The following is a 25236-nucleotide window of genomic DNA, read 5'->3' as shown; positions in this document are numbered from 1 at the left end:
TCCTGATTCAAAAGAGCACTGTATGATAAATGCCACATGTCCCAGGCCTTACCCTTTTTAAAAATTTTATCCAGATGAGACATATGTTCCATATTCACCATTTTATAAAACCTGTAACTGTTTTGCCCCCTGTGTTTGACCTTCAGTGCACTGTTTACATCTAAAGGACACCCTGCTGTGCAAGGAAAACAGGTTTAGCTGGATTCAGCTACACTGTATGCTGACATCCTCTGAAGTTTAGAACCAACTTTAAGTGCAGGGATTAAAGTTCTCCGTCGCTACAACGGATTTCCCTCAATTGGATTCCAGAGAGGCCATGTATGAGATCAGTGTAGATCCGTAGGGGGAAAAAAGCGAGGGGAGGGGGGTGTTACGGGACTTGGGAATCGCGCTACCAGGTGATAGGTAGCTGATTTGTATAGGCGTACAATCTACTTAGATGTCGGTAATTATATACACTCACCGGCCACTTTATTAGGTACAACTTGGTAGTACCGGGTTAGCCTACTGACGCTGCTGGAAGACTGGGCCTTCTCTTAGGCTACTAATTAAAGCCACTAACTGAAAATCATACACTTCCTTTCTTGACAATATAACAATAATATGTATAATAACGAAACAATCGGAGACGATAATATAGCCCCACGGTCTATTGAAGCAGGCTAATCAATTAATCACGTCTCGGCGGACGCACGCACATTAAACAACTTTAGTCTACACACAAGCCGCCGTTAGATTAACACCAAAATATACATTTATAAACCTGACAAAATACCCCAAAACCTGCAAATTACGAGAGTCTTAATGTCCAGCAATAGAAATAGTTCAAATACGAATAAAGTTAATCGAGATTGCAATCAAAGTCAAAGTTTGTGACGAAGAAGGAGCGAGAAGACGCCGTTCAAAAAGGCAATAGCACCTCTCCGACGAATGAGAAGAAAGCAATCATTTTGCAACCACCCACATCTTCCGATCGAGAATAATCCACAAGGAAAGTTTATTCCAGCAGCTAAGAATCGTGACAGTTTGCAATTAGATGAGCCCAAACGCCGTATTCACCTGTATGCGCACACTAATTTCCCCTCATCCCTAGCACTTGTCCTGTGAGGACGTCCTATTCGTGGCACTGTCATGCAAAATAAGATGAAAACACATTATTATACTAAACAAGCATTGTTTCTCCTGATTAATTTTTCTGTTGAAAAATATTCAGGAGAAACAATGCTTGTAGTATCTACTGCATATCTGGCAGGCGTCGAGGGCTAAGGGCGTGTACACACTGTCCGCCTTTTTCTGAGCTGCCTCCGTGTTTTTTTTACATGTAAACCAATGTGACGCGACTGCACGGTGGAAAAAAGTACCCTCTCTAAAAAGGCAACCCGGCACCCACCAACATCCAACAGACCCCCCCCTCGCCCCCCCCCCCCCCCCCCCCCCAGTCGACCGGCCCTGCTTGGCCTGAAAAGTTTTTTCAGTCTGAATATTTTTTTTTGCTTTAATCCCTGTGAGTGTGTTGCCTAGTTTACAGTATGTGGTAATTTCTTTCTATGCAGGATTTTGCTTTGGCAGGATTATAATACTCAGCATCATATTGGCACCTGGTGTTTGTCCGAGGTTCAATAATTTAGTGGTTAAAGCTGAGCTGGTGATTCTGGAAACAGGAAACCAGGGGGATTCCTGTCCGCTTTTAAGAAGACAGAGCATCTCAGACGTGAGAGGGAAAGGTTCTGCTGACCTTAAACTGACAGTCAGTGAGCAGTGGGCGGTGTCATTTAATCCTTAGCTTTCTGCTGATCATTATTTTTTAAAGAGCCTGCAATCGAAATGATAATGTTTTAAGTTATGCATAAAGAACCAAAGAAAACACTTACTTTGGTTCACTTTTTATTCAGTCAGGTTTTCAAGTTTTTTTTTTTTTAATCCTGTGGCACACTGCAGGTGGATACATTGTTTCTTGCAGAAGTTAACATGGCAATTTACTCCTATTTAGTGGGAGAAATGAACTTGAAGTGAATATCCATTCAAAACAGAGAATAAATATTCTTATACTTCACTAGGAAGTTTTATTATTATTCTCAATTTACTATATCTGCTTTTGCAGAAAGCAAATATACATCTTTTTGTTGTGACTCAATGAAAACAATATGAATGGTAACAAGTCAAAGAATGGTTAGTCTCAAAATTATGTACTTTATATCTTTATATATAAATGTAAATTAAATTTTATGTGTTTGTGTTTATGTTTTACATATAAAAATATATAATGATTTGTCTACGGACTGTAGAGAACAGGTTAAATTTGACATTGTCATTTGATTAAAATATGGTGTGATTAATTTCATGTATAAAATATATGCGGTTTCTTTATTTCCACAAACATTCGCACTCACTGACTTGTCAGTTAGGTCTTACAGGTACATATTTTACAGAGCAATGGTTGTAAGCATTTTCTGGCATGTATGATATTCTGTGCTGGCATACCATCTTCATGGTTATATTTTCTGGAAACCCATTCAATAACATTGACATCAGCGGGAAACGAGAAGGTGAGAGGATACTATTAACTCATGCTTTTCCCCCTCTTGTCTCGATAAAGGAGAGAATTTACTGAGCTGTTGGAGAAATACGGATCGAACAACAGCAGTACAGGCTCTACAAGAAATTCACCAAGTCAGCATGGTACGCGTTCCCTGAATCACTGTTTTAAACATGCTATTCGTATGAAACGTTGCCTGAATCACTGTTTTAAACATGCTATTCGTATGAAACGTTGCCTGAATCACTGTTTTAAACATGCTATTCATATGAAATGTTGCCTGAATCACTGTTTTAAACATGCTATTCGTATGAAACGTTGCCTGAATCACTGTTTTAAACATGCTATTCGTATGAAACGTTGCCTGAATCACTGTTTTAAACATGCTATTCATATGAAACGTTGCCTGAATCACTGTTTTAAACATGCTATTCGTATGAAACGTTGCCTGAATCACTGTTTTAAACATGCTATTCATATGAAACGTTGCCTGAATCACTGTTTTAAACATGCTATTCGTATGAAACGTTGCCTGAATCACTGTTTTAAACATGCTATTCGTATGAAATGTTGCCTGAATCACTGTTTTAAACATGCTATTCGTATGAAACGTTGCCTGAATCACTGTTTTAAACATGCTATTCGTATGAAACGTTGCCTGAATCACTGTTTTAAACATGCTATTCATATGAAACGTTGCCTGAATCACTGTTTTAAACATGCTATTCATATGAAACGTTGCCTGAATCACTGTTTTAAACATGCTATTCGTATGAAACGTTGCCTGAATCACTGTTTTAAACATGCTATTCGTATGAAACGTTGCCTGAATCACTGTTTTAAACATGCTATTCGTATGAAACGTTGCCTGAATCACTGTTTTAAACATGCTATTCGTATGAAACGTTGCCTGAATCACTGTTTTAAACATGCTATTCGTATGAAACGTTGCCTGAATCACTGTTTTAAACATGCTATTCATATGAAACGTTGCCTGAATCACTGTTTTAAACATGCTATTCGTATGAAACGTTGCCTGAATCACTGTTTTAAACATGCTATTCGTATGAAACGTTGCCTGAATCACTGTTTTAAACATGCTATTCGTATGAAACGTTGCCTGAATCACTGTTTTAAACATGCTATTCGTATGAAACGTTGCCTGAATCACTGTTTTAAACATGCTATTCATATGAAACGTTGCCTGAATCACTGTTTTAAACATGCTATTCATATGAAACGTTGCCTGAATCACTGTTTTAAACATGCTATTCATATGAAACGTTGCCTGAATCACTGTTTTAAACATGCTATTCATATGAAACGTTGCCTGAATCACTGTTTTAAACATGCTATTCATATGAAATGTTGCCTGAAGCCACAATAACAGCATCAAATGAAACACAGTTTCCCCTTATTCTGGCTGTGTCAATGGTGATCACTTCCGATAATGTACTGTATAACCTGCTGTTATTAGGCATGCTTGTATTACAAAATATAATTTTGTGCTTGAAATGTGTTACCTCACGAAGTTATGATGCTGAAGTAATCAGTCATGAAAAATGGTTTATGACAGCACAGGTGTGCATTATGCAATCAGCAACATCTGCCCATGTATCCAGTAGTATCCTGTGAAAGACTATTTTTAACTGTGTACAAATGAACTGTTTTCATATACCTGCCATTTAATAATTTCAAACAAAGAACTATTTATAGGAACAAATCCAACATACTAGCATTCTTGCTGACTTATATAAGCAGTGGGTGGTTATGCTCTATGGGTATAATCTTTTTTCTCTCTTCACAGCAGGCAGATGCTTAGACAGTACTTCATCTGGGTCCTCATCACGGTCACAGAGCCCACTACTTTTGAGCCCTGCTGCATCTCAAAGCATCTACAATGGCACAGGTCCATTGTTGCGGTCTCTCAGGTACCAGACATTACATTCAGCTGTCATCTTTCTGAGCACAAAGCTAGAAGCAATCTGAGGTGGAAAAAACTGAATGGCTGATTTAACTGGAATTTGAATAAACAAAAGGGTGTATCTGACTATTGTACAGTACTGCAGTGTATATGTATGTATGTACTGAATGATTATATATGCTTATATTATCATGCTTATACGATTGTATTATAAATCAGAATATAAATGCTAATTTCCTCTGCTTTTGCAGAGATTTTCTTGCTTTAAATAGAACATGTGGGATCATAGCTAGGAAATTATGATAATTCATTTAGGCTTACATACTGCTGCTGGAATTATAAATAAATATTTTCTGATATTTTCAAAATGCATGCACAAAGCCTCAGAATGCTGAGAATTATGGAACCTGGTGAAATGGTTTTCACCAAGAAGTAAAGAAAACCACTGGGATTTAGACAGGGAGGCATGAAAAGTAAATATCAGTGTAGAAACACAATAAAGCTCCTCTTAAAAGCCTCAAACTGCAAATGGAGAAACAGTGATGATGAATACTTCCCATCACTGGTTAATTTTTTGATCAGATTTCCTTTAACTCTCCACATTTGAAATACAATGACATTTACTTTATTTGTTGTTGATTGGGTTTTCCGTTGTCTTCGCTTATTCTTCATTCTGTACAATTAATGCCTCAGTAATATGTGATATGAGAGGAAGACTCATATAACCTTGAAGTAGACGTGGACATAGACACGATGCTGATAGTGCATGCCTCTGTGTTCTGACAGTCACCCAGGGGAAGGAGTCATCCAGCTGATCTCAGTGGCTCGCTCCTCCAGTCTGGGCGTCACTATTGGCGGAGGGTCCAACAGACCTGAGGGACCTGCAGTGTTCATCCAGGAAGTCCTGTCTGGTGGGGACTGCCACAGGGTGAGAGAGATACAGTGACAGAGCACTGACCGCAGCGCTCCTCGGAAAGTCAAATAAGTTTTATTCAAATTTGCACACAGCGTTGCAAAGAACCCTTGTGCTGCTGTGGTAGCTGGTGAGCTCAGTTCTCCATGTCTGCTCTCGGAGAAGATCAATTTTTTATGATCATGAGAAAGCATGGCTTTTTCTGCAGATCATTGATATGGTTTCTCATGCCAAATAAAGGAAAACGGGTCAAGCCAGTGATCAGTCCATGTCTCCCTCTGTTGTTAATGTATTGTTATTCATAGATGTTATTCATTGTTATTCATAGATATATATGTAGGTATGTATGTATGTATGTATGTGTATATATCGTTCTCTTTCTGCGTGTGTTATTTTAATGGGTCTAACATGGACTGAATTGCCTTCTTAGTTATTTATATTGAAGACCCACTGATGCTGTTAGCCTCTGAACAACAGGGAGGGAGGTTGGGGTGTGCCAACCTGCCAAAGCATAGGGTGTGGTCAGCATCTTTGCATGCTGCCAGAGGGTAAGCTGCGGGTCAGAATGAAGAGACAGCTCTATGGAGACAGCATTTTTAGCAGACTGAGACTGAGTGCAAAGGGGAAATCTTTATGAAGGCTAATTAGCTTGTGGTGTTTAACACATCACATTCTCAGTTCTCCTTTTTGGTACAGTAAATGCTTTCCCAAAGGTTGTGTACCTTAATTGCATGCAGGCATGGGGCCTGTGTTTAGTTCACGAAAAAAAAAAGGTTTTTGATCAGACAACAGATGTTGATTTTGAGGCAAAAGAAGTGAGTTTCTACTCCTATCCAGGTGTCACTGTCTTAATACCGTATACCTATTCTCCTTAAGATTGTTTCTGGCTTGCTCTCTTCCAACTTAAAAATTAACATGGACTGAAATTTATCCTGTGTTAATCATCTTAGTGTTTTAAAATGAGTTCTAAGAAGTGTTAGGAAGTGTAATAAAGCCTAGAGTTCCCAAAAAGGCTATCAAACAAGCAAAATAAAATCTGGGAAAACACTGAAAAAAAATAATATTTATTTATTGGGCTTAGAACACAAGGTGAATATCTAGATAACTAGCCATGGTGCAATGAAGGCTGCTGCACTACTGTCTATGCACTGGTGATGCATTTCAAGAAACAGGCTCTCTTCCTCAGGCAGCATTAAATGGCTCTATTTGCTAAAATTGATGGCAGAGCCCTTTGAATGTTGATGGCTGTGTACAAGCACTCTAAATCCTGTTTTTCAGTCCTGTTAATGGGATTATGGTCACTTGCTGTTATAGGTGCATAGTTTTATCTTTGTTGCTTTGCTGTTGAAATACAGGACGAAAGGTGTCATGTTCTGATTCATGAGCAACCCTCCCACACAGTTATGTAAAAAGGTATAGGCTTCCATCAGGCTTTCGTAGTGAGGTGTGCTAGGTTCATGCTGTACGTTTGTATTGAATCCCGTGTTTCAGACAGCTGTCTGTGAACGCTTTATTTGTTTAAGCCCTCTAATGGACTTTGTGTTTTGTGCTGCAACCCACAGGATGGTCGGCTGAGACCAGGGGATCAGCTAATTGCCATCAACAAAGAATCATTAATAGGCCTGACCCACGAAGAAGCCAAAAGCATACTTAACAAAGTCAAATTCAGGTACTTCTGACACGTAATTATAGCCCACCTGTCAAAGTCATTTCACAATTATCAGTTGTCACAATTACCCTGGAGCAACACTGTCAATAAAAGGAAAAGGTCTTTGTTGTTTCTGTGCCCTCGCAGGCAGGAGGGGACTGTGGAGATCGCGTTCATTCCGAGGAAAGTTCCCTTTCCCACCAGTAGCTCTTTACACAATGGCATCCAGAAGGGAGTGGGGAATGGGTTCAGTTCCTGCCGGTTAAAAGTGCACCTCAGATCGCCAGAGGTGAGGATTGGAACCCAAAGCCTGAGAACTTAAAAGGTCTTATCCTCTTCGTTCATCAGGTGGATGGGGAGGATGAGAATGTAGTGTTGCTGTCACTCTGAAAGTAGTATTGCTGTCACTGTGACTATAGTGTTACGGTCAATGTGTTAGAGAATGAACCGTGCAACCTCCACTTTGTTCATTACAGACACAGCACGAGGAGCCTGCACCAGTGCCTTCTTCATCTCCTGATGTATGTCCCCCAGACATCTTTGTCTCAGGTAGTGTACCCATTAGTAAGCTTCCACATCCTCATCCCGTACCTTTGATCTGATTGGCTTTCATGTTAGGTACGTCTGTCTCTCTCCCCAGGTGTCTGTATATATATACCGACTTGTGAAGTATATATAATTGTATGCGAGAAACATAGCTAGTCACAGATGTACAGAGATCGTTTTGTATGGATTCATATTGTATCATTTTCGTCACTGCCATTGTAATCCACCTCCGATAAAGTACAAGATAAGCACTTAGCTTGGAGTAGGCTTATGTACTGTATCTTTCTCAAGCATATGAGAATGAGGGTAAGTGCTATCCATGCTCTTCAGTATATACCCACTCCTGTGCTATCTTGGTTCCTTGAGCATTTTCTAGGTCTGTGGATGAAAGGGCCCATTGTCTGAAGTTATCTCAGAAAGTCACGATCAAAGAAGAGAGGAAATTGAATGTGAATCATGCACTCTAAGTGTCCTCTTTAAACCTATTAAATTAATGTCACGCTCAGCAGCCCTGTGTCAACATCCCTCATACTGGGTGTTAAATCAGACAGAAAATGCACTTACATGTATAGAAATTTGTGATTCATTGAAAAGGCAATAATTTATTAAGAAGGGGAAAAAAATTCAGGATTAGACCAGTGGTTAAAATTTAATCAAACCCGCAATGGGAAATAATCCATGTGTGCCCCCGAAGGGCACTGCGGTGAGAAGGTGTTTATAATTCAAATCGAATTTCCTGTGTATAATAGCCTAAAAAAGTGCCTTCTTGTCCTTCCAGATAACTTTCTTATCACAGATTTCTGTTGTTGCAGAGTTGCTGTTTAGGTTACTGATTTTCTGCACCCTAGGTTCTTTTCCTGATAATACCAGGCTCCTTAGCAAGATGGTGGGTTGCCATGGAAACTAAAAGCCGAAGGAAAATTGACTTTTTAATGTGTAGCACTACAACAGAGACATTGAATGAACAGATCTCAATAGGTGAATATGGTGTTGATTCACCTGGAAGGAACTGTGAAAACTTTGTTTATACAACTGGAAAGGGACGTGACATCAGAAATTGACTCCTGGTCTATTGGTGATTTCAGGCTCATATCCCTTGAATGAATTGATCTGCACTGGGCCCAGAGTCAGCCAGTGTATGAGATTATTACCCAGTGTTTATTGTTTTATTGGCTATTGTAGTTGGGTTTTGGGGCTGGCAAGACTCTATTTTGAGGTTACTTGATCTTTACTGAGGCTAACACTAGCTCACTTTGTCTTTTAATTTGTAGATTTGTCTCATTTTCGCAATAAGTCAAGCTATGTCAGTGTGATGACCATATTTTGGATTAATTTAAAGATTGATATTGTTACCAAAGCTGGTATAGAGACAAAAATGTCATTAGGTGATAATGGTCAATACATGACTTTATGTACACCTTACTGTGAGTATAGTGCCTTAGTGTTGTGTTTAGCATATGATTTTACAGCATACTGTATGTGTGTGATTGACTGCATTCTTTTGAGTTGACATTGGGGCTGCTTATTTAAGTACATATAAAGGTTATATTAAAAATGTTTATGCTACTAGTGGTCAGCATACATAATCTTCTCTTGTAAAAATGTTTTGCATAAAGAAATATATGTATTTAAAATGCATTTATTTATTTTCTCAGTAGAAAAGTATGTTTGCCTGATAGTTCACTTTATAAGTTTTCCATATTATTTCAGTCTTAGTGGATGTTTTAAATTGACCCAGACAGTGTTTATGGTAATTGAAGGATTGTTTAGATATTTGCAGATGCTCCTGATGCCCTGATAGCTTTACAGTGGCTGGTATGGGGCCTTTGGGGTTTGTGGTCTAAAGCAAGCGCTTATTTAAATATCTAAAATGGCTTCATTGCACACAAAAATGGTCAGAGTCAATCTAAATCATCCAACAGAACTAAAGTAATGTCAAAAAACACAAGAATGTGAACTATCACTTTAATACTGTATATGCATCTCCTCTTTAAATTAGAATGCCGTGCTGCATATATAGAAGTCTGTACATCCGGTGGATTAAAAATACTCTTTACAACCCCAGTCAGCCCTCAAATCGCTGTTATATTTGCACATAAATCTGTTAATCCACATATGTTGTTTCCTGGCAGTTTATACAGAATCAATCAATTTGTTTCCTCCTCTGTCTGTAAAATCCTGCATGCTAAGGGAATTTGTTGTACTTCGTCACTGTAGTGACCTCTTGAACCTGTGCTCATGGCTGATCATAATCTCATTAGCCAGGAACGCCCAACTGGTTTAACGGTGTAATGCATGCACGCATCTCATTGGCTGGTAGGATTGTGTCACCATGAACACTGTTGTTGCCCGCGACAGATGTCCAGTCATAACAAGTGACGTAGAGACAAGAGAATTTGAGGACAGACCTGGGATATTTAGAAAGCGGAAAATATAAATTTTTGTCTCATTCACTGGGGAAAAAAAGTATGAAATATCACTTATATAAAGTGTTTGCTGTAAATGTGACTTGCCGTTGATGCTAAAGTTAAATGACAGATGACACGTGGTGCAGTTTAATTTTGGAGTGGGAACTATTTTTAAAATACTTTTATCCGATGCCCATGAATTACATTTGAGAGCTTTGGGTTTGAGAGGCTTGTACGAGCACCACCTGTTCTCTCTGCTCAGAGCGAAAGACCCCCTGCTGTGCGGGACGGGTCCCGTCAGCGCAGGGGCCGGCGGGGATTGCGCCCGCAGTGCCTCGCCCGCGCCTGTTTTGGTGCATCTGTCGTTTGTTTTGGAAGGGGATAAATCCCACGAGGATGACCGTGTCCTTGGTGTCCTCAGCCCGGGGAAACAGCAGTCAGCTGGTATCCCGTGCGGTAGGGGTACGCTCTGCTTTGAGCCCGGGATCAGTGCGCGGGCTACATTAGCGCTTTTGAATTGAGCTGAGTCCGGAGCAGGGGCTCGCTGCCTGTACGGGATGATAAGTTCTCACTGTTACAGGAAGGCACGTTGGCTCTTCTAGCTCTCCGACAGCATGCTTTGCACACAACAGTGTTGCAGGATAAAAAATTTATGCCATGAATGCGCTGCCTGAGTTCCAGTCGCAAATACAAAATGGCACTGATTACAGAACAACGTTCAGTTCAATTTGACCTTAATTTCCATCTCGGGCCACTGAAAATATTTTTTTGAGATTATATAAAATTTTTTGAGATTTCAAAAGCATTTTAGAATTTCTTGGACATAAGTCACCATTAAAGGAGATTTAGCTCTATGTGTTTGTTTCCAGGATCCAGCACTTCACAGCCAACAGCTGGAACAGCCAAACCCAAGATCTCCCTGGATCCTCACATCCGGCTTAGATCAGACAAATTAGACCTGGTGAGTGAACCCAATTCAACTGTCAATTCCAAAGGCAGAATTCAGATTATTTTGACCATAGCCATTTGCCATACAGAGACAGTTAAAACCAGTTAAAACTGTTTGTTTATCAAGAAAGTTTAGATGATTTTGTTCAAGATCATATTTTTCATCAGTCTGTCTGTCTTTTTATTATGACTCTGTGGTTTAGCAGTGAATTAATCCTATCCTTCTAATCCTGCAATTGACCCTAATCTACCAGGCCGTTAATAGGATTACGTTTTGGTGGTGAGCACTTTACTGTGGAATGGAGACACACTGCACTTTATTTATTTTATATATTATTTTGTTAAAGGTTAAAGGAAAGTATTGTGTAAAAGCAATGGAAATATGGTTTGTACTGAAAACATATGTATAAATATATAGGCAAATATATATTGCAGCTATGTTTTTAAATCTCCATTAAGAGGGTCAGGATCTTGTTTCTGTTCTTGGGTGGATGCAAACTCCCGTGAAAGGACTGAACCTGTTCACGTGTTGCATTGCCTTAGGGGAGCTTTTAACTCTAGTGTTATATTGCCCCCTTGTGGGCATGTAAGAATGTGACTGTTGTAAAACCCAAACAGACATGGTAATCGAAAGAAAAGCTGATGATAATGGTGATAATAACTATTATTATGGCATATTATCCCACTCATAGGCTCTTAGGTATCTGGGGTTAGATGTTACAGAAGAAAAGAAGAGGATCTTGAGACAGAGCATAACAACAGACAGTCAAGGAACTGTGGCCTATAGAGGTGAGTGTAGAAGTAAAATGCAGTGAGTGCAGCAAAATGTCAGAACAATGTCTCTCCTGGCACACTTAATGAATCATTGCACTCAGTTGTCCGAAGCAATATCTCAGCAGGAGGGCTGTGCTCTCTAATCTGGCAGTCGTGTGGATTAGAGTGTCTACAGCTGTGCTTCAGTGGGCTTGTAACTGGGGAAAAAAAGATAACCGTGCTCTTATGTTCAGGAATATCATATTTCTGGAGACATTCTTGCACTGACTGATATTTTCTAGCACGTTCTATGATAACATTGTTTCTGTCGCTGAGACAGACTTTGTGGAGGCCACGCGAGATATTCTGCAAGACAAGCTGAATGAGGCGGGCATTTCCCATGGGACTTTTATGTTCTCTTATCATGAAGCAGCCAGCCTGATGGACACCTCTGCGTTCCACTCTCCGGTAATGTGACTTGAATACTTTTTGCTTCTCCCATGAGAAAACATACTTGACTTGATTCTGAGTAGCTTGTTATAACTCAGATAAGAGTCCTTAAAGCATGAACTTACTTAGCAAAGGAATTTATTCAGTGTTTTAGCAGAGCTTTTCTGTGGAAAGGGGTACTGTGAAAGCTGCCTTTTAAGCACTTAAGGGAACATATTTCTTTTTCATATATCATTTTTGTAGTCCATTGAATAGAGGCTAATAATCAACATTAACAAAAATGCAGAACCTTTCTTTATCCAAATGCCTCCCTGTAGACATCTACACAGCTGTACAAAACTGTTCATTTTTACATGTGATGTTCTCTGCTGATTCCTGATTCGCTTTCTTTGTAATTGCAGACTTGTGATTCAGAGAACAGCTACAACACTGAGGAACTGGATCAGTTTCAATCAGAGATGGCTCAGCTTCAGCATCAAATGAAACAATTAAAGGTGAAAAGCACAATATGGGTCTGGGTGCAGTTGCTCTGGGACAGTATTTAGGCCTGTTTTCATGTAAAAAAAAAACAAAAAAACATGACCGTTTACGAAGAATTATTGAATTCTCACTTCCTATTCTTACTCTCTAATGAGTAATATTAAAGGCAGAATTCAATTATGCTTCATAAATGGTCAAGTATTTTTTACATGAGAACATTTACATTACATTTGTGATTTTGTGTATTGACACGAACCAAAATCTTCCTAGACAATACTGAAGGACACAGAGAACAGCAAGAAAACACTGGAGGAAGAGCTGCAGAAGACCTCAGAGGTAGTCACTGTGATTAAGAACACTATGTACAAGTACTATGTATCAATGTACAAGTAACAAACTTGTTAGGCTGTTGAAAGGACCACATTTGCCAATGAGTAAATAATTAACATGTCCAGGAGGCAAGGTGGTACTGCCCACAGTGGGTTACACTGGGTAAAAGTTCACTCAGATGGTCAGTGATAAAGTAAGGGAGGGGGAACAATGTGGATCTTCTCCACCAACACTCTTGTGTCACTCATCACTGGCACCTCTCACCCCTTTCCCTGGCGTGGGTCAGAAAGCCACAGCCACAGTAGTGGAGAATGAGACTCTGAGGAGCCAGCTGCAGGTTGCAGAGGCGGTGCAGAGGCAGACACACAGCGCCGAGCAGGACTATGAGGAGGTGATTCAGCTGCTGGAGGCGGAGATCAAAGACCTGAAGAGTCAACTGGCTGAGAAGAAGCAGAAAGGCCTGGAGGGTACACAAGTAGGTCTCTCTCTCTCTCTCTCTCTCTCTCTCTACATGGTGCATGTTACAGTTACAAAATGTACATTTTCTAAATTCTTTCATTCTGCCAAAACTGGTTTTCTGACTTGTAATATAATTCCCATAAATAATTTCACCATTTCATAGACATCGCAGTTAAAAACAAAGGACAAGTGCCCACGAACGTAAAGATGATTGATTTTTAAATTGTGGAGATCATGACAAATAGCCAAAGAAAGGAATGCTAATCTGCTGAGGGCAAAAATACATTTTACCTTTACATATATTAGGAAGCACGCTGCAAGGCATAGTAATAAAGTGTCAGTAACATCTAAATGAGAAGACCAGAATGTACCATCATGATTGTGAAATCCATAATCTTCCGCCATACTTTTGTCATGGCAGGAGGACTTCCTTGAACTTAAGAGAAGACTCTCTGTCTTTGATTGCCAACTGAGGAAATCGGAACTGACCAGAAAACATCTTGAAATTTCCAACAAAAAGCTACTGGGATTTGCCCAGGTAATAATCTCTCTATATTAGAGGCACAGTCTTTGGGAGCCTAGGTGGTGACTCAGTATGTCTTTGTGTCAAGGCTAGAGAAAATTATGGTGAGTAATCACAAATGTACAAATTCAGCTGACAGGATATATTAATCCTATCAAGGGGCTTATGCAACCGTTTTCCACAAAAATATCCAATTTTGCTACATTCCAGTAATCTCCTTCTATTTTATTACATATTATGTTCTCCTATGTTCCATAAATGAAGTTTCTGTGCAGTTTGAATAACTAGCTACAAAAACATGTCATTGCCTGTATTTCATGCACTTTTAAACAGAAATGTATGAAAGTGATAAAGGATTCGTAACGTTTCTCAGAAAATTTCCACCTGGCTCACAAACAAGAGTGCCGATTGACCCCTTCGTTTTACAGCCTGAGGACATCACAAAGGAATGATTAAGGCTAGCATTACAGCAAGAGTACATAAGAGAATGTGTATTTTATTGAAATACATACACACTTATTTGTGGGCTTTTCTGTTCATATATTTTATTTTTTTTAAATGAAAGCATCTGAAAAATGAAACATGGAACATGTGAAGGCTTGCCGTATTTATCCTTGCATTTTTCATGGGCCAAGAGGGGAGTCCCCTTGAATGAATTGCCACAGTTACTGAATGCAGAATTCCAAACCTTTAACACTTGCCAAATGCACCCCTCCCCCCCCCCCCGCCCAACCTAAAATAAGAAATGATTTTAGTTTTACTGGTTGACGTGCTAGAACAGTGTGTTCCACTGAATTGTTCTGCCATTTATAATCATTACTAGACTGACATCTTGTGGTTTGTTAACGAATATCAGTTTGGGAAAAGAGTCCACAGCGCTGTTAGATATTGTACAGCTAATCCCCCGGTAGGAACAGCATTTTGATCAAAGAAAGAGGCAAAGATGTAGAGTTGACATGTTTATTTTGTTTATGTTTTTTTTTTTTTTTTTTTTGTTACAGAATGTTCACCGAGTGCTGTCTGCCACCTGCTTATTTGGTGCTGAAACTGGGTCAGTGATAATCCATAGTTATGTATGATTTACTATATTAAAGCAAGAATCTTATGACATAAATACCAGCAGGAATACAGCGTGTGTGTGTTTATTGAAGCGTTTCTTCTGCAGGAGTCTCGGAGTGTCTCCAGTGGCTGCCGTCCCTGACACCCCTCCCCTTGTCCCAGACCCTGCGGGTCAGCTGGCAGCTCAAGCCAAAGAGCTGGTGGACAGGGTGTGTTCCTTCGGCACTGAACACGGTCAGTGAGATCCAAACAGGATGCGTCGCAGTCAAAATGCGCTAATCAAAAGCCAGGACTTTTCTTATTTACGCCAGCTTAGCAAGCACCTAAAACATCACTTGCACTCAGTAATATCAGCATCCCGAATTATTACACATACAGACTGTTTACAGTGATATTTATTATCATGATATGTACACTGTTCATGATTATACAGAGTATGCTTCTCTAAGTGAGGGCTAAAAGTTTTTTGTTTTTCAATACTCCATGAGATATAAAAATCCCATGGATTCATGAAGTAACAAGCGTGTTATTTTTGCAAAGGACAATCAAAATGAAAAGGATTACCCTATACACCAAAATATGCGGACATCAGCAATTGTGCTGCCCGATTGCTTTGACATAAATTCAATTCTGAGGCACAATTAGCCTTTTTAAAAATAAATGTTGGTGATATGAAGTCATTTCACTTATTTCAGGCCTAATATGAAGCTTATTATCAAGTAGATCTTGCCTATTCCTTTTCCAAGCTTAACAATGAATTGTTATGTTTTTGTTAATTGCTAAATGATTGGTTTTTGTAAGCAGCATACAATAAGTGACTACAATTACCTTATTCTTTTATCCATGTAGCTTCCCTATGTTGTGTGGAGGACTGTAACACCGTAGAAGAGGAAGATTGCATCACTGAGTAAGTAGCCAAACCTGTTCATATTCTTGACAGGTTTTATTATGTAATTTCAAGACAGGATTTAAATCATTTCCCTTTTTGACACTGACAAGAAACAGGTTTTTGTAAGAAAAAAATTGATATTTCTTGTATAACATGAATAAGAGGAATGTATTGAAAAAGCTGGTGGTAGTTGTTTTCAAACTAACTCTTGATATCTCATGATAAATTCTGTGTGATCAATGGTGGCTTTATATATCACAAGCAATGTTAATCTTTTTAAAAAAGATAAGACATACTAGACAAATTTCATTGTTTTTAATCTGACAAATAAACCACAACAATTGTGTTTAAATAGATGTAGGAATACTCACTTAGACTGCTATGGCATTCGTTGGTAACATTTCTGTCTGTGATTTGTGTAGAGAGCCTGAGACAGGTGAGGGGGACATCAGCAGAGATTGAAGACCTGCACACAGTACTTGCAGTAATCCGGTGAGGCTGCGGAAGTGTAGATGGACTTACTGTTCTTACCCCAACCTGCTGTATCCTCACTCCACTATGAACAGAGGCCCACCTTTCTCAGACCTTATGCCATCACTATTGGTTCTCACTGAAAAACCCTCAATTTATTTAAAGGTCACTGTAATGCTATTTTTTTTCAAAGCATTAGGCTGTACAAATAACTAACTAACTAACTTTAACCTGCTTATTAACTAATTATTTATGCTGGTCATTATGCTTGTTCAGAAATGGTCAACCATCTGCTTGCATTCTTACATTTATGAACATATTTCTGCCTTTTTCAAAATAAATTCCTAGATTATTAAAAAAAATCAAAACTAAAAGTACTGGACCCTATAAATGTATTAGTATACTTTTTTTTGCCAATTTGGTATCACTATTTAGTAACTGTGCCAGTTTTCTGAAATTTGGTGTTGAAAAGGTAGTGTGAGTAACATTTGAAAAAATACATGTTGGTTTACATGTACATATATTTGGTTTCTTTCAATAGTCTGTTTCATACAGTTTCCGCCCTATTGTCTCCTGTATCTAGCCCAGAAATCCAGTCATGATCAGCTTTGATTCTGCGTCAGTCTCCTCAGTCTGTCATGACAGGCTGCAGAAATGCAGTATATTGTACCGAAACAAATGGCCAGTAAGTCGGTGTAAGGGTGCAATGAAGTACAACTTAAAGATGCATATTAACCATACATAATTTTTATCACTGCTGACTGTTCATGAGTTTGAAATTAAAAATCAAGAAAATCTTATCAGTAAATGCATGTTTTCACTGCAGATCTTTCAAATATTTTCTCTGAAGATTTCAGACACCCACACCACTGCTTTAACCTCAAATGATAAACCATTAGTACTGCACCTATTTGGCATGCATAAGAAGCATAAAGGCTGACTGGCAGATAGCCAAGCTGTGTCGCATGCAATGCCCTCTGGTCGAAGGTAATCACAGTTAGACATGACATTTCATTATTTATTACTTAATAGTTTGTGTGGAGTTGCTGTGCATTTCTACTGTGCTTCTTTTCTTTCTAAGATTGGTACAGCATATGGTTAGAAAAAAATATATATTTGTGTTTAATCCTCTACAAAGGAATTTTTAAAAGGCTGAAATATATGTAATTCTGTGTGGCTAATGGATATGTTTTCCCTGTTTGCTCGCTTGTTCTACTGTAGCTGGTTTACTTGCTAGCAGCCCAGTTGCGCACACAGACCGAGGGGAGCAGGATGTTTAATAATGCTACTGTAATTGGGGCTATTCATGTTGGGCTCAGTGGATGAGCAGATGTAGGCATATTGCAGACAGCGCTTCCTGCTGAACTGTCAGCTCACATGATTGGGCAGCACCGTTGGAGCCCCACACTGAGCTGACTGTAGAGATTTTCTCTGTGCAACACCATGGAGAGCAGTGAAGCGAGCAACTTCATCTCTAGGGATAGATCATCGTTAAGTTTAAAAAATAAAAAAAAAACATTAATGGTATTGATGGCATTCAACAACAGCTTAAAACATTTCTTACTGTGCTTCATAAAAACATAAATTAAAACAAAGAGGAACAATTTTATGCTAAATTGATGCATGCTTGCATATTTCATTTTTTTTAATAGCTTGTTAAAACCTGCCAAACTAAATTGGTATTGCATTGCATATTTAATTTAAATGTACTGTTCTTTTTCATTTTGTGATTTCAAATTACGTGATGCTGTTTACAACACAAAATGTGTCGTGTTTTTACAAAAAGGAAGACAACCTTCCTGGCTTCCTCAGACTCTTAAACATATTTCTCATTCTTTTCATTCAGTTGCTACTGTCTCCCCTCATTCTTCACTCTGATCTCGGGGAACTTCTGAAAACACGAGACACACAATACAGTACAAGGAAAAGGACTTGGAGAAGTAACAGGGCATACAGGGACCAAGGAGTTCAGTCTGTCAACAGGAAGCAGAGCTGATCACTTCAGAAGAAGCAACAACTTCAATCCGTTGCATAAAAGCATTAATGGTTATTCTAATGCAGGAGTGTTTTATATACGCTGCACATAGAGCACTGTGAAACATACAGTTTATGATTTTTCTTAAATACAGCTATGTTGAAATAATTATCCTTGAAGATGTTCTGTATTTTTTCTGACAGTTAACAAGTGAGATGTGCTAATAACTGGGTAAGTCTAACTAGTGCAGCTCCTGAAGAGTCTGCTGGAGTGGTGAGGTAGGAAGGCACTTAAGGACTGCTGTTGCCAACAAAGATATGATGCAATAAAACAGCTCATTTCGGTTATGATGTGAAAATTCTGCCTAGATCCATTTTGTGCACATCACATAGTTTACTGTTGTGGATTTCTGTAGTTAAATACAAAAAGAAGTGCATATTACCATGTTGTTTCAGTATCAATGCAACAGTATTGCATTGTGGATTTCATTGTAAGTCACTGACTGACCAAAAAGATGTTTGCATATGTTAGCACATAGATTCATTGTGGTATCAGATTGTCTAGTCGGTCTCTCTTGTATGGTCTAAATTCATTTGATGTACTGCCATTTTGATTCCTTCTCGTCTCAACAAATGCATCCACTGAGGATGCTGAGGCTGATGTAATTCTTCACCTTCTGTTCTACCACAATGTATGACACATTTGATATAATTGCACATTTGTATGTGTTGCATATATTACAGTAAGTGCTCTGACATTTTGTATAACAGGTGTCCTGTGTTTTATTCCAAAAGAAGATGAAGGGTAAAGCATGAGATACAGTATGTGGTGGCTCCTATAAACCCTGTAAATATTGCTACCAGGACCTTGACAACATTTCAGTTTGGCCAGAGTGGAGAGGTTCATGGGGGTGACCAAAGCTCCACAAAGACTAAATTATTATCAGTACCGATCAGCATGTTAAAATTAGTTAGTAAAAATGAGTCCAGGTTAAAAAAAAAAAAATCCTTTTTTGCCCAATTCACATCAGCTCTGTCCAAGTCAAGCAGTAGTTCAGTTTAGAAGGCAAAAGAAAAGGACTGATTTACAAGACTATTTTCATATTTTTTGTTGTTTTGACTGCACTCTACACATTGCATTTGAATTGACTGTCAGTTTTAATATGAGGGGTTTTACATCCATATCCAATGACCTGTGTAGGAATTACAGACATTTTTATAAATTGTTTGCCCATATATGCTCTCTGACTTTAATTCAGTATACCAATTATGATTTATGATGAATTAGAGCTGTTGGAATGGTAATCTTTCCTGTGATAATAGATAACCATTTTCCAATAATAATCAAAGCACCTGAAATGTGAAGTGTCTTTCAGATTAAAGTGACCCTTATTTTCTGGGGATTTGTTGCCTTCATGTGTAAAGCTTATACCCTTTTAAGTAGAACTATTTTGTACAAAACCTTTGCCTACTGAAGATATACTTGTGTTCCAATGCTTAAACTGTACTATAGCAATTTTATCAAAAAATTGGTTCTTGTTTGGAAATTAATTTAGTTACCAAGGCTACTAGGCATTAATGTAGTCCCTTAAATTCAACCTAAGGTTTCAAGATCTGTAATTTTAAAGCACCCTGCATGGATAGAATACTTTGACGTCTTTGTGATCAAATTGCTTTGTCATTGTTTAAAAGGCATGTTTTTTGTAGTAAACAGAAACAGAAATCAAAAAGGAAGCTGAACTGTAGAACTTTCAAAACATACGTTAAAAACAACTGATATTGTAGCTTATATGGATTTACTTTATAATTTTTTATTTTATAAAGGTTTATATTAGGCCCTGTTTACACTTGTCTTTATGTGAAACATACCTGGTTTAAAAAAAATCCAGTACATATTGCATTTGATGGAGATCTAAACACATGAGATTGGACATGGATCTGATTTGTATAATTTTAATTGCATCTACAAGATGTGGGAGTGCTTTGGCAATTTATTTTCTCTCCAGGAAGCAATTTGAACACACCTGACTTCTGAATTCCCTTTTCTGTAATTTAGCTGTACAGTGTGTACATGAACTCAATGATTAACATTTTATCACAAAATATCTTATGAATCTGTTCAATAATTGCTGGTGTCCTGCTAGTGAAAGCAAGTAAGAGATGGTTATTGAAAGATCCCTGACGATACCAATTCCATTAGCATCATTATATTGATCTTACTGATTACTAACCATCATTTTGGCTATTTAATCACAAGTGTTGATTAATTCTTCAAGCGGTGGTTTAATGAAGTTTAATGAAATGCACTGCATTGGCTGCATAATTTACAGCTTCTATCTATGGTATTTACTCTTTATTTTGCCTGAAATAAATGTACACTTCATATTGATCCTGAAGTAAAATTTAAAATGAGTATACTCCAAATATTTTCAATGGTGTCTTCACAGAAACCAAGGCTATCAGTCACTCCCAAAAAGTGCATTTGTGTTTGCACTTCTGAATTGGTTTCACAATATTCGTATAGTCTTTGTTTAAACAAATCTTCCAAGAATCTATCCAACAGCAACACATGCTGAATTTTCAGATTAAATCAGCTGAGTGATGGTATTTATGTGACTGTTAACTAAAATGAAAAATAGGAGATGTGAAGAGACCTACCATCTTTCCAAAAATAAACTTAAGTATTTACTTTTGAGAAACCCAGCCTTACTTTGTTCATGTCCTACATGATGTTATGCAAATGGTAAGAGGATGGAGTCATATCGCCCCAAGTTAAAAAATCATCAAAAGAGGAATTGTGCTAAATTATAAAACAGTAGACCTTCAGTTTTTTGTTTTGCTTATTTCCCGGAAATGATTTTAAACTGGCACAGTGGTGCATGTAGCCACCATGCCAGGTAAGCAAGTGGATGGGATGGCTACTTCATTCCCAGTACTTAGATTTACATTACATTTTAGCATTTAAATGTCTTTATTAGGGTAGTCAGCAGTCAATAAAAATTAAGAAAACAACTGTAGTCGTGGTGCCTCAAAACATTTCGTTGCAGCCAACCTGTCTCTCTTGAGCATGGCAGCTGCACCTTTATAAAGGGTGTATAGAAGATAACGGGTAATACCTGTGCTACAGTAATTGATGATCAGCCTTACGGTAGGTGAGTATACCTGCGTGAGACTGCTGCTGTCTCTGGAGTGTGTCCAGATTCTTTGAAGTAGTATCCTCCCTCCCTTCATTCCCTTGTCATTTTACTGATCTGATGCGACTATACGTTAAATGGGGACAGTTTCTAACCAAACATGGTTTATGTGAGGCTTGAACCTTTGTTCAGAGTCAAGTAGGACTTCAAGATTTTTCACTTCTGATTTGACCTGAGCAGCTTGATCTCCAAGTTTGGTATTTTATTATTATTTCCATTCTCCCCTATGAGTAGAATTTTGGTTTCGTCCTCATTCAATTTCAGAAAGTTTTTGCTCATCCAACAGACAATACCAGCTATACAGCTCATCAAATTAGTTAGTTAAAACATCAGTCATTTGGTGGAACTGAGATATGTAGCTGCATGTCATCTGCATAGCTGTGAAAGTTGACTCCATAATTACAAATGATTTTACCCAATGGAAGCATGTTTAAGGAGAACAGGCGTGGGCCAAAATGGACCCTTGCAGAACGCCATGTACTTCCATGTATCTTTGACACGCAGTCACTAAGCTACAAAAACTTTTCTCCTATTCATGTATGATTCAAACCAGTTTAATACATTACCAGTGAGGTCAACCCAGTGTTTAAGATGATGGATAAGAATACTATAGTCTATGGTTTCAAAAGCTGCACAGATCCATAATAATAAGAACAGATATAGCCACTGCAATGTTATTCAACTGTAGTCTTCTCTGTGAACAGAAACTACCTTACCAAAGTTAGATCTGTTTTTGGGATTATGCAGGCTGTTACTGTGCAGTCACAAACCTGAAAGTGATTGGAAATGGAAAATCCACCTACAAACTCTAATGGGCACAATGGCACTCAACTAGTAATTCTGGTATAAACGTGAGCACAGTTAAAATATTTTTGTCATAGTTATATAATAATTGAATTTCCCCTCATCTCAGTCCTGGTAAATACCCTGCATGACTATATTGTGGTCAAACTAAAATAGGTAAAAAATAAAAATGACATTTCACCAGTATATTTTTAAGAATTTTATTAATGAAATTTTTTATTTTGTAATAATTGTTTTATATAAACGGGCGGGATTCTTAATTGGCCCCAACATTTGGAAAATTGACGGTGAGACCCATATCCAGGTAGGCAAAGAAGATTCAATAGCGTAAAACGCTCTGCAATGTTGTAAAGACGAGTTGAATAATGACCCCTCTGTTGAGGTGGTCTTCACACAAAAACAGAGCTGAACATTGCCTGTTGGGGGCGCGTGCAGATAGATGTAGCTGCAACTAATTTTGTCAGTGACATCACGGCAAGCTGAGGGGTGACAAGCAGATAAGACGGCGTTGCCGGTCAAGAAGCTGAACGTTGGTTATGCGTAGGCTAAAGAAAAGTACGGATAAGTAGCCTATACCAATTTTAGGAAGACAAACGTAATAGAAGGTGTGGAAATGACAAGCCATTCTGGCTTGTAGTTACCTGGTGCTTGACTGCAGAATGCGATTTGGCGACAGCTAGCTAGATATCAGTATTTATTTCTAATTTATTTATAGTTCATCTTAAACAATATAGGATAAATCACATTTTCGTAATCGACTACAGAATCGACTTCACAAGAACATGTTCTGAAGGTCGTATATGAATGAAGTGCGTGCATGGAGACGGAATAATTTCTTCAGCATGAAAGACTAGTACAAACGCGTCGTTCTATAACGAATGAATGAATGAGTAGCTATAGAATTGTTTGCTGGTTGTCGAACGTGCGCACAACGCAAATTGTAACAATATATAAACAGAAATAAATACATGTGCCAACGAATAAGGTCAGAATCCACCGGAAGACATATGCGCTGTATGGACGTAATCCCCTAACGTGAGGTAAGATACTTCTTCTTTTAATGTTGGTCGAGAGGCATAAATTACATTAATTTATTGTCCCCGAATGTATAGATTAGGTACTTGCAGTGTCTACCTATGCCCAACGTAGTGCTGTTATAAAATATTGATTTTGTGATATTGGATATCTATTGCGAGAACTAGAGGATGCAGGGTGATACAAGACTATTGATCTAGATGTCAATTTTTATGGGTAAATGCCTCATCACAGCTGTATGAACTCCATTGAAATACAAGTACAAGCACACAGTTTGTTATCTATAATGTTTGCTTAATTGTAAAACAAAACTGGAATTATTTGTTAAAATAGCTTACTGACATTTCTGGATTTCACTCAATACATAGCGCATTTTGCGAAGGTCTGAAACTGTAGGCTTTCGAGCCAAAGAAAGCCTGAAGAGCTGCTTTATCGGAAGTTAACAGTGGGCCATTTTTATATAATTCATTATCCTTGTTTCTGCAATCTTGTGTCTGACAAATTAACGGTTCTAAATAACAGATGATGAAAGGGACGATTTAATTGTTCATACTTGTGTAGTTGCATTATCGGATAAATTCTGTGGTGTCTAGTGGAACTAAAAATGTAGGATTATCTGTGTGCTTTATTTTGTTTATGTAATTGCATAAGAAATTTTAGGAAATAGGGAGTGTAGACGATATGTGTTGTATCCAATGTGTGGAGACACATGATTATAGTTTTATTACAGGCACAATTTATTCAAAAATTAAATCAACCAAGTTTTTGGCACACGTAGTCTAGATCGAACACCACATCAATGTCTTTAGCCAGACTGAACTGTGATACCACCAGCGCCTTGGAATAGAAATACTCCTTGAAACGTCACAACTAACCGATGCGGTGACGTTTCCAGAAATTAGGCCATTTTCAATATACAATACGATAGCGAAACTTTGGATTGATAATGATTAATAATAATGCCTTATAATTTAAACATTAACATTTTGTGATATAATGGTTGGGGAACTGGAAGTGTTACCAAAAGAGTGTAAGTTTGAATCCCAGATGAGGCTCTGTCTAACTAACCCAGTGAAGTTGTACATAAATTGTAAGTAAAAGGTAATCTATCTGAATTACACTGAGTAACGGCAGCTGCAAAGAAAATAAATAATGATTTTTTTAGCTAATATTCATAACAGTTTCACAAAAAAAAAAAGAATTCTAAAAATAAATGGAAAATAAATCCATGATCAGTTCTCAAATAGTCAGTCTTCTTTTCGTGTTTTTGTATTGCATGTGATTTGAGTTCCTTTGAATGGTCTTTTGCTTGCCTGTGTAAGTAGAGATCGAATGTTCACTCATTCATATTTTCAGCTTTGACATTGTGACCTTGCGTGCTTGTCCCAGCTGATTCACTCCCTTGCCAGGCCAGTTGGTTCAGGCCCCCATATGCTTGTCTGAAATATTTAGTGTTCTTAGGTAACCTGGAGCAGACACCATTTGTTTATTTCTGAAATTAATACTGAGAATGCATCTTACTTGACTTCAGACTCAATGTGTTTTAAAATAAGTACACAGAACAGACACATTTTTGAAAATATGTTGTCTTGTCTTACACAGTGACCACTCACTGAACAATTACATACAATGTGTGCTATGTGCTCATGAAACTCTGTAAGACAAAATAGGAGCCACCACAGCTTGTATACTTAAGGAATACTAATAGAAGAATGATATCAAAACAATTTATAGTGCCAAAAATTCAGCCAGACATTTTAGGGAAAGAGAAAGTATACACATGCTGTAAAGACAGTTTTCTATATTTTCAGAAAATCCTTTTTTTCTGTGCTATCATAACAGATCTATCTCAAAGGTTTTGTGTAATTTTGAAGCTTAAGATGAAGCTTACA

The 25236-nt window shown here is 38.1% G+C and overlaps 2 protein-coding genes across 10 annotated transcripts in view; both read left to right on the top strand.

Moving 5' to 3' along the window:
* si:dkeyp-72e1.9 (syntaxin-binding protein 4) overlaps positions 1-19547 on the top strand; it is a 37856-nt gene extending 18309 nt beyond the window's left edge. For 3 of the 5 annotated variants that reach the window (XM_035402807.1, XM_035402804.1, XM_035402808.1), the window contains exons 6-23: positions 2597-2679; positions 4344-4467; positions 5247-5388; positions 6936-7042; positions 7142-7310; positions 7498-7570; positions 10845-10936; positions 11616-11712; positions 12017-12144; positions 12528-12620; positions 12877-12942; positions 13223-13411; positions 13817-13933; positions 14920-14969; positions 15084-15211; positions 15827-15884; positions 16289-16302; positions 18184-19547. In XM_035402807.1, the coding sequence (XP_035258698.1) occupies positions 2597-2679; positions 4344-4467; positions 5247-5388; positions 6936-7042; positions 7142-7310; positions 7498-7570; positions 10845-10936; positions 11616-11712; positions 12017-12144; positions 12528-12620; positions 12877-12942; positions 13223-13411; positions 13817-13933; positions 14920-14969; positions 15084-15211; positions 15827-15884; positions 16289-16302; positions 18184-18215 (1762 nt within the window). In that variant the 3' untranslated portion in view covers positions 18216-19547. Of the gene's footprint in view, positions 1-2596; positions 2680-4343; positions 4468-5246; positions 5389-6935; positions 7043-7141; positions 7311-7497; positions 7571-10844; positions 10937-11615; positions 11713-12016; positions 12145-12527; positions 12621-12876; positions 12943-13222; positions 13412-13816; positions 13934-14919; positions 14970-15083; positions 15212-15826; positions 15885-16288; positions 16359-18183 lie in introns of all 5 variants that reach the window. The other 2 variants (XM_035402806.1, XM_035402805.1) reach the window with 2 other exon arrangements.
* Positions 19548-22762: 3215 nt separating this feature from the next.
* LOC118220548 (SEC14-like protein 5) overlaps positions 22763-25236 on the top strand; it is a 29436-nt gene continuing 26962 nt past the window's right edge. For all 5 annotated transcript variants that reach the window (XM_035404379.1, XM_035404377.1, XM_035404378.1 and 2 more), the window contains exon 1: positions 22763-23349. The gene's annotated coding sequence lies outside the window, so the exon portion shown is untranslated. The remainder of the gene's footprint in view (positions 23350-25236) is intronic.

This window comes from Anguilla anguilla, chromosome 2, assembly GCF_013347855.1.
Source record: "Anguilla anguilla isolate fAngAng1 chromosome 2, fAngAng1.pri, whole genome shotgun sequence".
In the NCBI taxonomy this organism is placed as follows: Eukaryota; Metazoa; Chordata; class Actinopteri; order Anguilliformes; family Anguillidae; genus Anguilla; species Anguilla anguilla.
This window is presented reverse-complemented; position numbering and strand designations above follow the sequence as displayed.